This window comes from Ambystoma mexicanum, chromosome 6p (genome assembly GCF_040938575.1).
Source record: "Ambystoma mexicanum isolate Mex_15411 chromosome 6p, UKY_AmexF1_1, whole genome shotgun sequence".
Classification (NCBI taxonomy): Eukaryota; Metazoa; Chordata; class Amphibia; order Caudata; family Ambystomatidae; genus Ambystoma; species Ambystoma mexicanum.
The window spans coordinates 1,415,542,751-1,415,558,438 of record NC_090935.1 but is presented as its reverse complement, the minus strand read 5'-3'; the positions used below and the strand labels follow the sequence as shown (position 1 = coordinate 1,415,558,438).

The window sequence follows — 15,688 nt, the reverse complement described above, 5'->3', positions numbered from 1 at the left end:
AACTGTTTGCCAAGTCGTAGAAAGCTAATAATACGTTAATACCTATGTGTTGGTTGCACTCTAAGTTTTAAAACAGTAAGCGAGAGTGGCGATGGTCATAGTCCCCTTGGGAGGTCTAGGACCGGCAGGCGGCCATGCGTGACGTAGCTAATGCTCCTGAACAGCTTACAATTGTTAGTTCGAGATAATAGCGGTTGGAAGACTACATATGGGGCGATGGGTGGACGTAGCTGCAACCTAATGGGGGTTTGCTTGTGTTTTCTGGAGTCAGTGAGCAAAGAGTCAGATTTTGTGGGAGGCGTGGACGCTTACCCGAAGCATGAATACATAAAAATACTTGATGGGTCTGGCGGTTGCAGGGCAGGGCAGCGACTGCTCCCGGCTCTGACAGGCTCGGGACAGGAGCCTTAGTTTCGTGGCCTTTGTTGCAGGGGCTGGCTTTGCCTGCCGGCGTTGCTTGATTGGTACTCGCTTTTTACAATAACCAATCAGCAGCAAGGCGTCTGGTAGGAGGAAGGAGTCACAAAATCATGCAGCAGGCATTTTAGAATGGATTAACCCTCGTGGCTAAGAGTGCTGCTGGATCTGAAAAGGGTTGTGCAAAGTAGGAGTCAATTGCTTTGCACCTCTGAGATGCTATGCATGAAATCTATTATAATTATATAAAGGGAACTGCACGTTCCGATCAAGATACTTGTAGTATCAGCTGTTCGTGTTGAACAGTATCAGTGAATAGCCCACAGGCTTACATTCACAGATGGCTGAGAGGGAAACACTGCTCCTGCAGCGCGGGATGAGCTCCTGCTCATGGGAGGTGGAATGATGTCCTCGTCGAAGGAGAGGAGAGGGCCTGGGGGTCTGTAGAGTATATTGAAGGTACTAGTATTAGTGTAAGAGAAGGAGAGTTTGAGGGAAAGTAGCTCCCCGATGGGAAAGGGAATTGGGTATGTTCTCTGATGTACAGGGAAGATTTAGCAATCAGGGCAACTCCACGTCCTTTGGCTGAAGTTCTGTCTTTCCTATAGATTGTAAAACCTTCTGGGATGGCCAACGAGAGTGCTGGGCCAGCTGCTGGGTGAAGCCAAGGTTACTGATAATCAGGTCAGAGATATCGAGGGCGTAGGCGAGTAAGGATCTAGCATTGATGAGTCCACCTTTAATGCTGGCCGACTTAGGTAAAGTTGATGGAGTGGGCTGTGGCTGGTTTAGGTTGACTGTACTAGATCTTAGGATTTTTGTCTTTTGGGTTTGGTCAGTATCGATGGAGAAGCATTTGAGAGGTTTGCGCTTGAGTCTACAGTTTATGTGGGCTTTGGTTCTGCTAAGGTCTAGAGAGGTGGAGGCCTCAGGGTGCTGCTCTTGGTAGGTTAGAAGAAGGGGGAGGCTTTGTTTTGCTAGGTGTGTGGAGAAGAGGTGGAGAGTTGAGTCTTCAACGCATAGGGAGGCATGCTGTGTGTGAGCTTTGCGTTTAGCTTGTAGGGCTCAGTTGAAGTGCTGCAAGGAGGATACAATGCATCCGTGATACTAGGGATGCAGGTTTGTACGGCTCTTGGGGCAGTGCATTCAGCACTAGGAGCATGAGGCATGGTGGGGTGGGAAATGACAAGCGGCATACTTGGGGCAGTACAGAACTCGTTTGGAGCATTTGGCACATTTGAGGCAATTGAAGTGACTAGCATGCTTGGGCAGTGCAATACTCAAAGGAGGAGGCAGGCATGTTTAGGGCAGTACAATGCTCAATGGAGGTGACTGGTATACTAGGGGTAGTATCATGCTCAATGGAAGTAATTGGCGTGCTTAGGCAGTGCAATTCTCAATGGAGGCAACTGGTATAGTCCAATACTCAAAGGAGGCAGCTGGCATAGTACAATTCTCAGTGGAGCAAACAGGCATAAATAGGGCAATGCAGTTCTCAAATGGGGCAACTGGCCTAGTACAATTCTCAGTGGAGGCAACAGGCATAAATAGGGCAATGCAGTTCTCAAATGGGGCAACTGGCCTAGTACAATTCTCAGTGGAGGCAACAGGCATAAATAGGGCAATGCAGTTCTCAAATGGGGGCAACTGGCCTAGTACAATTCTCAATGGCGGCAACTGGTATGGTTAGGGGAATACAATTCTTATTTGGAGCGTTTGTCACGTTTGGAACAGTCAAGGTATGTGGCATAATTAGAGCATAGCAAACAGCAGTAGGCGTATAGAGCACAACTGGAGCAAATAGAGCCGTGAGAAATTTGTAATGGAGCACTGTGCAATTAGAGCGTGCAGGATTCCAGTAACGAGAAGATCAGTGACATGATTTAACATGTAGGGAGTATTTCAATGATTAAGCTGAGGTTAAGAAGAGCACGACGCGACATATACTGGATGGGCATGTAGGTAAGGAAGTCTGATGAGTAAGAAGTAGCAGGCATTGTTCGCGTTGGGTGTGTAGAGATAGACTCTTTGTAGTTGCTGTGATCTGATGCGACCTCGTGGCGGCACTGGGCAGGAAGTTGTTTCATCCCGCAGACTGGGTGGTTGGAGTCCACGGGAGCGGAGATTGTCATGACGTTCCAATGGGCGGGCTGCGCATTGAGGTGAGCTGGGAGTGTGATTTGGGGAGGGCTGCAATGAAATGCAGGGTGCAGATGTCTGACGTGATAGCAGGAGTGAGGTGGTACGGGCATAAGGTACGGGCATTGCAATGGTTTTGCAGGGCTGCTCGAGAGTGCACCCGAGTTCAAATCTGTGGGCGGATTCATGAGGCTCGTTCTAATCAGCGACATGGTAATATGATGCCGGTATCACTCGTGATGCACGGGCGCTTTCAGAGACGTAGCTCGGTCTACCCGTGTTAGTAGATGATGGTTTGAAGGTGAGTTTGTCCCAGGTATAACGGTCAGCAACTGTGAAGACTGCGCTGTGTCAATGTCAGCAGGTGCAGGAGATGTTCGCCTAAGACAGGCAGGTTTACTGCGGCCAGTAATGCGGTTGAGAGGAGCGCGATTAGAATATGTAATTGGAGGGGAGACCCTTACGGTTCTGGAAGCAAGGTGAGCATTCCGACCAGAAGCACGTTGTGACTGTAGCCCAGACAAGGCACAGTCTTTTGACCGATTGGTGTTGGTAGGCAGCACAGGTGTACTTCTGGTTGTTGATAGCCGTTATAGATGGGGTGGGGGGGTGGAGGACGACTCGCAGCCTTCCTTGGCCCGACAGGGCCAGATAGGAAGCAGCCTCGTGAGTGGGCCTTTGGAGGGGGCTGGATTCGCCTGCCGGCTTTCCTCCATTGGTCCACTTGTAGGTTGCAAGGGCCAATTGCAAAGGATGTTAAAGGCAGCTAGCTTAGGAGGCAGAGGTGTGTGTGCCACAGCGGTGGCCATTTTAACACAGCCCCCACCCCACCTTCCTTACTGTTTGAATCTCGCATCTCGGCAATGGTACTTGCTTGGCAGATGGTGCTTCAGGCTGTAGGTAGCTGGGTTCAATGGAGATCATGGCAGTTGCAGCTCTGTTCTCTCTTGTTGCATCCTCATCAGGTGGACTTGCTCCACAAAGGGCCCGTTGTAGTGCTGTTGTGGGTGCTGAATTGTGGAATGGCCGACAGGGCCAGACAGGAAACAGCCTTGTGAGTGGGCCTTTGGAGGGGGCCGGCTTCACCCGCCAGCTTGCCTCCATTGGTCCACTTGTAGGTTGCATGGGCCAATCGCAAAGGATGATAAAGGCAGGTAGCTTAGGAGGCAGAGGTGTGTGTGCCACAGCAGCGGCCATTGTAACACAGCTTTTCCTTCCCCCTTCCTTACTGTTTGCATCTCGCATCTCGTCAATGGTACTTGCTTGGCAGATGGTGCTTGCAGGCTGTTGGTAGCTGGGTTCAATGGGGATCATGGCAGTTGCAGCTCTGTTCTCTCTTGCTGCATTCTCATCAGGCAGACTTGATCCACACAGGGCCCCTGGTAGTGCTGTTGTGGGTGCTGGATTGTGGAATGGCTTGTATGGCTTATATGCTTTTAAAATGCAGAGTGTATAGAAAATGCTGATAAGTGGTGAATTTTCAACATTTCATCCTCAGCGAGGGACTTCTCAGACGGCAGACCAGGAATTGGCAACTATGTATCATAAACAAACAAAAAACTATGTATCATATGCAAAGAAATCTGTGGACAGATCCTTGAGCTTGCAACATTGTATCACTCACATGCCCTCAGAACTCAAGGAGCAGCTTGTTTGAACTTTGAAGTAACTTTGCTGATAAAGCAGGATGGGTTGCAACAGTATCAGAAAAAAATGTTGCTGTAAATCAAATTGTCTCTGGCTAAAGCAAAGCATTTATTTTTCATTTCTAGTATGTTGTATCACCCAAGAGAGAACTTAAGGGTCTCTAAGTTTGGGAGGCGGTCCACAACAGCGTTGTGTGCAGAAAGGCGGTCAAAGGCTCCTCTAACTGTTGAACTCTTTATGTTCAGGGGTGGAGAGGTCAAGGTCACCTGGACTGTCCTGTCCAGAGGTCCGACTGCCCTCTGCCCTCTGATGGGGACCAAGGGAGGGTAACCAGTGGTTCCTTCTCATATCATCCCAGGCACACTATCCACCTGCTCAGGGTGGCACCAATTACCCCCATTCATCCTCCTGGTGGTCTTCTGAACTAGTCGGCAGACTTTATCACATGGAGGAGGCCAAGGGGGTGGCCAAGGAGAAGGCAAGCAAAGAAGTCCAAGCAACTGAGTACCAGAGTTAGGATAAGGATTTTAGAAGAATGGCGTGTCAGGAGAGGGTAGATTTTCTGGATATTCAGCAGGTCAGCCCGGCCAGCATTTACAATAGCAGTGATAAAGTGATGATAACAATCGCTGTTAAGAAGGACCTGAAAGATGCTTGCTTTGACGGGGTACAAGGGAGGTGACTGCTCGTTAATGAGTTAGGTGACGAAAGGAAAGGGGGAGTTTGAGGCCAGGAGTTAGAGGTTTTAGAGGATTAAAGCATGCAACAACGAAGTGTGGTCCAGCAATGGACTGCAGAGATACTATCAGAAGCAGACAGAGAAATCTGAGTGAAAGAAGGGAAGGAAAAAATTATTTGAGTTAAGTCCATTAGAGGGAGCTCACGGAAGCGTAGGCAACATTACCACCGCAGGGACCTCTCTTTGCTGGGATGTCAGCTGGCGATCACTGGTGGAGCAGAGGTGGCAGAAGAAAGGCTCAAGGCTCAGACAATATCTGCCCATCCCAGTTAAGTACCCACCCATGAAGACACACAGGAAACTATTTACAAATCTTTATTAGATATCTCGCTCTTGCCGCCTTCCAGGCTGCTCTCGAGGTCAAACTGTCAATACTCATCCAATGTTTCAGCAGACTTCTGGGGAAGCCGAGGGCGGCATTTGAACAGACTAACGTTCTGGATGTCACAGCTCACACTACTTTATCTCTCCCAGCAGCTTATTCATGTGTTCACACTGACTTCTTTAGATATTGTAACCTCAAGAGCCCCCTCCTCTGACCTGTGAACCTAGGATTCTACACTTCAATTCTATAGAGTTCCTCCTGGGTTCTGTGTCTAATTTCATTACTTTGTTCTTTAATAGCTTGAGCACATTGCACTTGCCATATCCCAGACACCTTTTTTTAAAACCATGGAATACTCGCATTTTATTCACTCCTTTGTAAAGAGTCATACTGTGTCACTGCGACTCATGATTCTATGGGAAAGCACTTGACTGCAGTGTGATTCTTATGGCCCAGACTTCTCATATTTTCCAACTAATAGATTCCGCATTATTCAACATTCTTCGCTTTCACTCAGCCAATTCTTAAGATTTTAACAATTCATTTCAATGGAGCTAAGAATTTGTATGACATTCAAGTATGTCACAACACACACCTTGTCTTGATCTACTTTCTAGGTAATTAGCCCAATAACACGGCTACATTTGCCCTGAAGTAACAGTTGTGAACCCAGGCTCTGGGGGAATAGGTTATACTGCTGGTTTTGGGACAATTAACTATTTGTTCTGCTAAAAGCCATTTAGTAGCTCATATTTAGTTGCTGGCCTCTTCCTAACTCCCATTTTGTAGAGTGGGACTCTGCCAACCCTTTTTCAAGTGCACCAAAGCATCCCATCCAATGAAGGCTAGAGCAGGATTTCTCCTCATCACACTTGGTGCCCTCTATCCTCCTGCCACAAGAACCTCTTTCTAAACTGGTCTATAATGCAACACTCCTCAAAGTCTGATCTGCACACTTTTGCTCAGCAAACTGGACTACTGTTCAAATCTGTTCCTTGGTTGACCCTAAATTAAGTTCTCAACTTTGCTACACGCCTCCTCTGCAACCGGATGTCCATGAATATTTCGAATGGAGAAATCTCTGCATTTTTTTTTTAAATGTTGGAGACCCCCCATCCTCCCACCTCTTCACCCCACCTTAACTTGCCCCACCACATACCTATATTTTTCGAAAATGTCTCAAAATTTTGCAAAAAAGAGGCTGTCATTTCTCAATTCGAAATTTTATTTATGATCATTTCTGCGGATACCTCTACAACCTACCTTGAACATCCCTCCACCACTACATATGGAAGCGACCATGGATGGCTTTTCACGCAAAATGTATCCATTTAAGTTCCTACTCTGTGTCTTCAACTCTCTCCATGCTCTTGAGGTGGACTACCTTGCTCACTGAATGTCTTATCTCTCCCTCTTGATGTCTGCAATCCTCCTTGCACCACACCATTTCCATCCCATGCCACCCTGTGCCTCCTTCACCATCTGCTCCTTCCTTCTACTTGCCCCTGTCACTGGAATCGTCTGCTTTGGCCATCAAATCAACCCATCAGTGAAACTGTTAAAGTCCTGATTCAAGCGCCACTTGCTATCCAGCAAAAGGGCGTCTTCTACCCCCGCTCTACCTTCGGGAGGATAGCTCAGGGGCAATGTGCTTGCCTTGGAAGCAAGATGACACAGAGCAAAACAGATTCGATCCCCTGGTCCGCGCTTAGAAACCTCTGGGTATTAAACACGTTATAAATAACCTATCATATCATATCATCTATCCCCCCATTGACTCCGATCTTCCGATACTGTCTCACAGAAATATAAATTTGTTTGTGTGGAGCTTCTGGCACTAGGTCCTAAATGTACGGCTTCTTTATGTCTGTTCCATAGTCAATGTTCCCGATCTGTTATATTACCTCTCCAACACCTGAATACTTCCATTGAGACATCATACAGGTACCCTACTTGGGGACCATCTGTCATCTGTAAGGGATGACATCCTTTTTACATAATGAATATAAAAATACAATAACCAAGGGGAAATGCAAGCATTCCATGCAAGCAGGGAAATCCTAGCTCATCTCCAAGCAGGGCAAGAAGGCACAAATGAGCTAAGGTATTTGGATAGAAATGATTTAACAAATACGCAGCTCATATAATCCTATTTCCTACCACCCCTAATCTCTGGTTGCCACGCTTGCTATATACCTGCTTCAGAACAATCTTAAAGGGTTTACAGTTTCTGGCTACAAGCCTAACCTTTCATTGGTTTGCCTTCACTTTGAGACCGTGGGTCTGTATTGTTGGGCTTTTCCGAACAGGTGTGGGTGGAACATGTTTGAGCTACTTCAGTGCCTCCTTCTCTACGAGATGTTGGCATCCCGCAGAGGATGCACCACTGCTTTGAAACTTCTTTGGTTTCTTGAGGTTTCTCTGGGACACTTTAATCAGCTGTTTTGCAACCCCTGTGGTTTCAGCCGGTGTATTGAACATTTGACTTCAGCTTCTGCTACTTTAAGTAGCTGCGTATCTTTGTCATTGGTCGCTACTGTTGAACTAGCACAACTGAGTTTTTTTAGTACGTTTTAACAATGACCCATTCACTAGGTTAAAGATCATGGATTGCCCATTTCTCTGATCATTTTACAGGACGGGTCAAATGATGTTCCGAAAGACCCCTACATTTCATTAGCAACTGGTGAGCCAAGCGTGTCAATTTTCACTACTCTATTTAAATGATTTGGCCGCTGGGAGGGAGTTGTCACTAAAGCAAACTAATCTAATAAACAAGGCTCAAGTCGAGGGTACACGTGGGTGGATGGAGTCCCCCTACCCCCACTTTTTCATGAGTTCCCACACTTTCTTCAGAGGGCACCATGATTTCTGGTGACGCCATATTCAATTGGTATGTTAATGAGTCCCCCCACTTTCTTTTTTAGGACTTGACCCCTGCTAATAAAATCAATCTTGATCACATGCACACAACTTTGATCCTACTAATAATGTAGGTGATCTCTTTTAATGGAACTCCCCATTTCCAAGTTCAGCTTGGGGTCTAGGAATGTCTGCCAGTGCACAAGAGGATTGCTTTGAGCTTCCATTGAGAAGGTGGGGACGAAGGGACAGTTCACAAGCTTTTGCAGTTACACGGGTCTAAGAGAATTGGGATTCTTTAGGTCACTCTTTCCAATACTGCACTTCCTCTGGATGACCCCTGCGTACGTGGAGCGGTAAGGCGGACAATGATGAAAAGGAAAAAAACGATAAAGTCAGACAGTCCTTTATTGTAGAAAAATACAAAGTATTACACAAAAGATTAAAAAAAATATATGTATATTAAAGTGTTCATTAAATGCTCATTTTGAATTATGATTCGATCTTTATAAGAAATATTTGAGGAATATTGTTTCACACATCATTATCAAGTTTATTTCACTTAGTAAATGTAATATAAAAAAATGGAGGAACGACAGCAAAATGTAAACATTGGAAAATTGCAAATTCAAATAATCCGAGGCATTTACTTTTACAATAATTTGTTCTTCACAATGAAACGCTCATTAATCATGAAAGAAAATTCTAGCTAGCATACTTAAGAATGTAAAAGCGACACTGACAGACCTCCACGTGACAGCAGCCCAACTAATTCAGAATCAGAATCCAATTCGCTTTAAGTGTGTCTTGCAAAGGTCTTATTTCGGTCCTTGCATTTTATGAATGACATTAAAGCCTATGGGTCCATGAATGGAATTTTACTAAAATATCCAAAGGCTTTAATGTCATACATAAAATACAAGGACAGAAATGATAAGACCTAACCTTGCAAAAAAAACACTTCAAATGAATTAGCAGCTAGTTACAAAAACGGAGGTTTTCTGCTATAAATTTGGTCAAGCCAGAGAATTCTTGGGTGTAGCTGAGCCAAAGCCAAACCAGTGGCTCTGGCTTGGTTCTTAGAGCCAAATGCGAGCCGAGCCAGCCTTGAAATGAAATATTTTGTAAACTACAGAAGTAACATAAAATAAGTTGTGCAAAAGAAATATGGCTGAGCTCTTCAAATGAAAAACAGATTTTTTTGGCAAATTTAATTGGAGTAGATTAGATTGCATTAAATGATTATATTCCGTGAGAACTATTACCATTCCCAGTTACTAAAGATTTACAGCACAAACCCACACATACGTATTAGTCAGCAGTGCTGTAAGCGGAATGAAAAATCAAGGGAGGGCCCCGAGGGCTAATTCATTTATTTGTGGTGAAACCTACAACGCGATTAGAAAATGTACCTATCATGAAGGCGAGAAAAATACATTTTTAAAAACGTCTTAAGTTAAAAAATTTAATTGAACACAAATAAAAAATCAAAATAGATCAATGCAGGCTCCAATACATGCAAGATAGATCAGAGTGTTTAAGTGACTGCTTCAGAGATATGCTTGGACCCTGCAGGTAAGATAGCGGAAGAGGTTAAAATGCCCGCTGCAGCAATCTCTATAAAATGAAGGGAACAGCTCCTTGCAATTAAATGCAACATAAACAAGGTATTACCTGTGCTCCCAACTCTGCCTATTCCAAACAAACGCCTATAAACGGAAAAATCTACACTCCAATTTGATGTGCAAAATAAATAAATATATTTCATATTCACACATTTTAACAAGACAAAGGCTTTCCTTCTGGCAGAGTTCTTCAAGGATCAGGGACAGTCGGTTGTTAGTGTGTCAGGGTGGCTCTTTTTGTTTGTTAGTGCGCCTATGCAATGGGGTTAGACCAGCCGTGCCACGGAAGCACGATGTCAATAACCTTTTAAAAGATTAATGCTCAAAAAGGTGTTGATTTGTGGAACAGGATTTCATCTGGAAGATTAAAGGGGCGGGGAGAGGGATTGGATCCAACTCTGTTCATCACTGTGTCCTGAACTCCTGGTAAAACCTGGTCACCATCCAGTTTGCGCTACTGTTTGAACTTCCCTTCCGAACCGGTTCTTAGAATGCTTGGTTGCACTTGCATTACCAACGATAACGGTGGTTGATGGTGGAGTGGATCAGATGAGTACATGCAAGCCAGGAGGCAGGGCTCTGAATTTTTTCAGCCATCCAATTGCTGGAACTAGCTGGCAGTGGCTCAAAACTAATTTAGCTCCAGCCAGCAAATAACCACAACCACAACCCCGACTGGCTTGTCCACCTCTACTCAACTGTACTAATTTAAAAGGATAAAATTCCGAGTTGGCTATGCCGGGATTCAAACCTGTTCCACTCCCCTGTCACCCCCCTTCCCTGTCTCTCTGCATGGGTGTGTAAGGTTTTTATTTTCTTAAGTTCAAGGATAGGCATCACACCCATTTTCTTTCCAATTTCCTCTACGACTTCTTTGAAAGAGACTGCCTATATTAAAGCATTCACTTATAAAAATCTTTGCATTTATCTTGCCAAATATTCTTCAGAATAACGCCCTATGAACAATGACATTACATCGGGGCATGGCTTCCACAAGCGCCATCAAGAAACAAATTCTTATTCCCACACCACGCCTATCACTCTCTGCCGTCGTTTCCTCTTTGCCGGCCGGATGCCGTGACATGTACTGGGGTCGGGGGCGAACATGTGAGGTAGAACCCTTTCAGCTGGTGGCAAAGCCAAACAGTTACAATGGGGATAATGTCCAGGGAGAGAACGCAGGTGTCGTACTCCTGAAGGAAGCAACTCCATGTTCTACGCTGCATACATTCTCAGGGGGAGAGAATTTCATGGAAATAAGAATGAGAACTATCAAACAGAGCGGTGGTAAGAAAGTCCTACAAAAACATAGCATTGACAATGTGTAGGAGTTTAAGGTGGGTGACATCACAAGGGGAGTTTGGGATGCAGGGGAAAACCAAATAGAAGGGGTGGAAGCACACTAAGTTCTGAGAGGCTGAGACAGCAGTGGAAGAGAGGACTGGTGGCAGTGAGATCGGCTGCATTCGTTTTTAAGAGGATTACAAACATCATTCATTTGTAAAATTAGCAAAGAAACTACATATTGTTGCAGGCGATATTTTTCAAGTCTTCATTTTGAAGGTCCATATTTTCACCCAGAACCAGTTTATTGTGCCTGGACCACCTTTCAGTAGGAGTGCTTCTATTGTTTGACTGCGCCTTGGAATCGTCTCAGACTCATTATTTACAATATATCGTCCTCTCCCACATTATCCACCATACAATCCCTGAGAAGCAACTTGGAGTAGGTTTGTCCAACAGATCCTTCCGCGACCTTCAACTTCTTAGCGCCATTTCATCTTCGACACGTCGATGCAAGCGGGAGCTTTAGCATTTTTTAGCACATAGAAGCCATATGTAAAAGCTGGAAGTTCCAGGAGGCTGCCTGGCGCAAGTGATTTCTCGGCCAATGGGGGCAGGGTTCGGTCATCCACCATCTTCAAAACCTTGCCATTCAGCTGCACAGTTCTGCAGAGAGCAGAAGACAACAAAGGAGTTAACACATGTTTCGAGATTTCATTTGACAATGTGCGTCAGCCAAATGGTTGGACTATAGTGCTTGGGGCCATTTAGGAGAATATATTGGCATTATCATAAAATCCTGTGTTTGTTCAGACATAAAAGTCGAAATCAACTGGAATCCCGGATGGTCTGTTCCTGTTACGTTCACGGAGACACCTCACACAAATGTTGTAGATCCGGGGTCCTCAGATGTTTTTGACTACGACTCCCATGATCTGCCACCTTAAACTATGCCTGCTAGGGCTGATGGGACTAGTAGTCAAAAACATCTGGGGAGCCAAACTGATCTAGACATCGAATTGATGTGGTACTGGTTAATGGGTAAATAGTTACTGATAGAATCTTAGCACTGTAAAGGGATACTTATTTTTCAATATACTTCCTCAAGCCTACCACAGACCTGGGCAGACTGCACCCACAACTCACCTGGAGAGTAAACTGGCGCCTCCGACTGGCTGAATCAGGTACTCATCAATTTGTCTTTTTGCTAGAAAATCTGGCAGCTGTACGCGCCTCGTGCCATTGTGCAGGTTTAAAGCGAACAAGGTGACGTCTCCAACTTGATATTTTGGGCTGAAAAGGAAAGAGTTGTTTCAACAATCACACCCCTGTACAAAAGGCTCATACAAAGGAATCTACTGTCAATGGCACAACAGTTTCTTGTGTTTTCTAAAAATGGAAATGCTCTCTAAGTTGTTACTGGAGAATCATACGGGGGTGATCTTGGCCAAGTGCAGTGCCAAGGTCCCAGGATTATTTCTTGTGTGGCGCCCCGCCCTAAGGACCAATGAAAGATTTGTAAATAACTCAAGAGTTGTGTCCACAGGGATACCATGTGTAACGGGATTTAGAGTGGTCTGGCCTCCCCATCTGCCAATTTGGTGGCTTAGTTGTGAAAGGTGCCCAGACAGCAGGTAAGACCACATTATGTACAGTTTGCACAAGAGAAAAGAACTCCATGCAAATACATGGTTTGTCAGTTTTGCTATTTCCGTAATGCAGAATGAAGCAAACAGGTTTTGTTCCAGTTCCCATCTGAAAGCATTTTATGCTAGAAGGATGGACCCACTGTAAAAAATATTTCAAACGTTCACACTTAGACTCACTCATTTTATGTTTATGTTATTTAGTTGCTGATCTGCCTCTTATGCGTCAACATTTCGTATATCATCCATCCCGCCCGTCCCCCTTTATCGATCCATTGCTCTGGTTACCACGTTTGCTCTGCCTTCACCTGGCATGATCTTAAGGGTTTCCTCAGAGTGGATCTCTGGTCCATGCCATTGATCTTAGAATCCACTTACCATGCCTACTATTTATTCAGGATCAGTGCATCGCTGCTGTTGCTAAGAGAAATCCTGAGATCCTCCTCAGTTCTTCCCATCTTTGAGCCTGGTCGCACATCTAAGATGGAGGATCAGTTCCCACACGTGAGAAGGAGTCAACTGCGTCACTGGTGATGGTGGGGAAGACGCCCTTAGGCAACCATGAGTGACCAGCTGCAGACACTTGGGGGTCATTTTAAATGAAATGGTAATTTCATGCAGAGGACCACCAGCACGTGCACTTCCCAAAGCGACCATGAAAGGAAAGAGTAAATAGAGGTGAAATCTCCTTGGAGCTCATTTAAATGAGTGGCGTAACATGAATGAAAGGGTTCATAACCTTGAGTAAGGCTGTTCTAGCTTTCATTCACGCCACATTTTCAATCATTTATATGGTGGAGAGGAGGAGTGGAACAGAGCTCGAGTTTTAGTTGCCTTCTCTCCTCTACGCCATACAAATTATCCCAGCATTTGAGCCGGCATGGATTTTTATACTGGCACAAATTCTTGAGATCCCCATGGGCTCCGACGGCTTTATGTCCCAGCATAAAGCCAGCGGACCCCATTGGGATCCATTGTACATTCTGCCTGCCATGCTCGCATGTGAGGCAGCGTTTACTTCTAATTTTAACTGCTGCTTACCAAGCGCGCATGGCAAACACGGTTCACACATTAAAATAAATGCTGCCTGACATGCAAGGATGTCAGGCAGTGTTTAATTGTAATTGTACATGCTGTCTGGCATGCGAGCATGGCAGGCAGCGTGTACAATCAAAAGTAAGCGCTGCCTGGCATGCGAGCATGGCAGGCACCAATTAATTACTTAGCATGGCAGAGTGCAAAAGTGCACTTCAAAAAGGTGTACTCCAACCGTTGCCCTGCACATTTGTATTCTGCCATGCAAATGATGAAAATTTGGCAACAGGGACCAGGCTACGTCTGAGTGCAAACATACCAAGTCCCTGCCGCCAAATTACTCAATGGAGCAACATGAGCTCCCTTTAATCTTCATCTTGGGAGACATTTTTTTTATGGAGCATAAAAGGAAAGCCAAACTCTTCTACAATTTCCTGTTACATGCCACTTCTGTAGGAAATTACCACAACTATCTTTTCTTCACTGAAATTGGATTACAGGTTCCAGCTTAGCCCCAATGCAAAGGGCCCACAGAGGATCCCCTTCTAGGGACAACCAATTAGCCTTGAGGGATGTCCAGCCTTCAATGCCTGACTACTGAAAGCATTATCTATTTCACTAAGGTCATCTCCACAACAATGACATTACTGTGCCCTAGAGAACCTTCCCCTTTCTTAGGGCATAATTTCTGCTTCACAACTGCCAAGTGCCTCCAGTTATTCTCAGAGCTCTAAAATACACTTTGCTGCAACCCCAAAATTATCACGATTCAAACATGAATTCTCCGGAGATTAACTCATGTTTAACACTATACTCAAAAAGGCCGCCAAGTTACAGCAGCCCTTCTGCTGCCCCATACGGACACTCAACTATGAAATGTCAGAAGTCCAGTAGCTATATTTGATACAATCAGCCTGAATCCCTTTTATGTGCATTTGCTACAGGCAATGCTTTTTTGGGCTCCTCTGTATTTATGTACAAATAAAATAAAAAAAGGTTTAACTCAGCATAACAGTCCAATGTATTTCTAAGTGGACCCATTCTTTATGTACTGTGCCCTACATCTCACTACAATGATAATATGTAAACCACTACCAAATGGTTTGTAGCCCATGCTTTGAGGGAATGCTGAAGGCCAAACCACGCCTCTTTTTAAGACTGAGGGCATCAAGCACACCCCAGCCCGGATAAGTAGACTACGACAAGCTCAATATCTTCAGGACATTTCTTTACTCTGAGCTGTGAATAACAAACACTGGAGCATCCCAGCACACACATGGTAATCCATTTGTACATGCAAAGTGCAGTAGGCACAATTTGTGTCTGTGACAACTCACAAATTGCACATGCATGGTGAACCCCAAAGAGACCCATATGCAGCATGAGAAGAACAAGTTACTTTCTTGCCTGGTAACGTTCTTTCGATGGGATGTTCCTCCGACGTATTCCACATCTATGACAGTAATCACCACAGCTGTGTTGCTTCGTAAAATTTTTCGGCGTCTGTGTACTGCGATGACGTCGATACGTTGTCCCTCGAGGACCTGCTCCATCGAGCTGATGTCACCGGATGTTATATGTAGGACGCACGATGCCTCTAGCCTCAATTGTAGTTTTTTCCCCAGAACGTGTGGCACCAATCTTCTGCCAATATGACTAGTCTACCGCCACTTTGGTAGACCTTTACAACAACACGATGGAACTAGCCCTCAACCAGATAGCTCCACTCAAACAACGTAAAGCCAAACCCATGGCCCATACCAACAAATGGTTCTCAGCAGAACTAAAGGCTCTCCGCAACATTAAAAGAGCTGCGGAATCTAGCTGGAGAAAAGCTCCCTTTCCTTCCACAAAAGACAATTTCTCTGCAGCTGCCTCCACCTACAAATCTGCTAACTTAAATGCCAAAAAAGAGATTTACAACACAAGAATACTCAACGCTAAATCTGGCACAAAATAATTATTCTCT

The 15,688-nt window shown here is 45.0% G+C and overlaps 1 protein-coding gene across 1 annotated transcript in view; it reads right to left on the bottom strand.

Annotated features, from left to right (window-relative positions):
* Positions 1 to 8,519: 8,519 nt before the first annotated feature.
* Positions 8,520 to 15,688, bottom strand: part of HPSE (heparanase) — a 366,331-nt gene continuing 359,162 nt past the window's right edge. Inside the window, exons 11-12 of the mRNA XM_069626116.1 lie at positions 12,185 to 12,331; positions 8,520 to 11,704 (exon numbers count right to left, since the gene is read on the bottom strand). Coding sequence (XP_069482217.1) covers positions 11,521 to 11,704; positions 12,185 to 12,331 — 331 coding nt within the window. The 3' untranslated portion in view covers positions 8,520 to 11,520. The remainder of the gene's footprint in view (positions 11,705 to 12,184; positions 12,332 to 15,688) is intronic.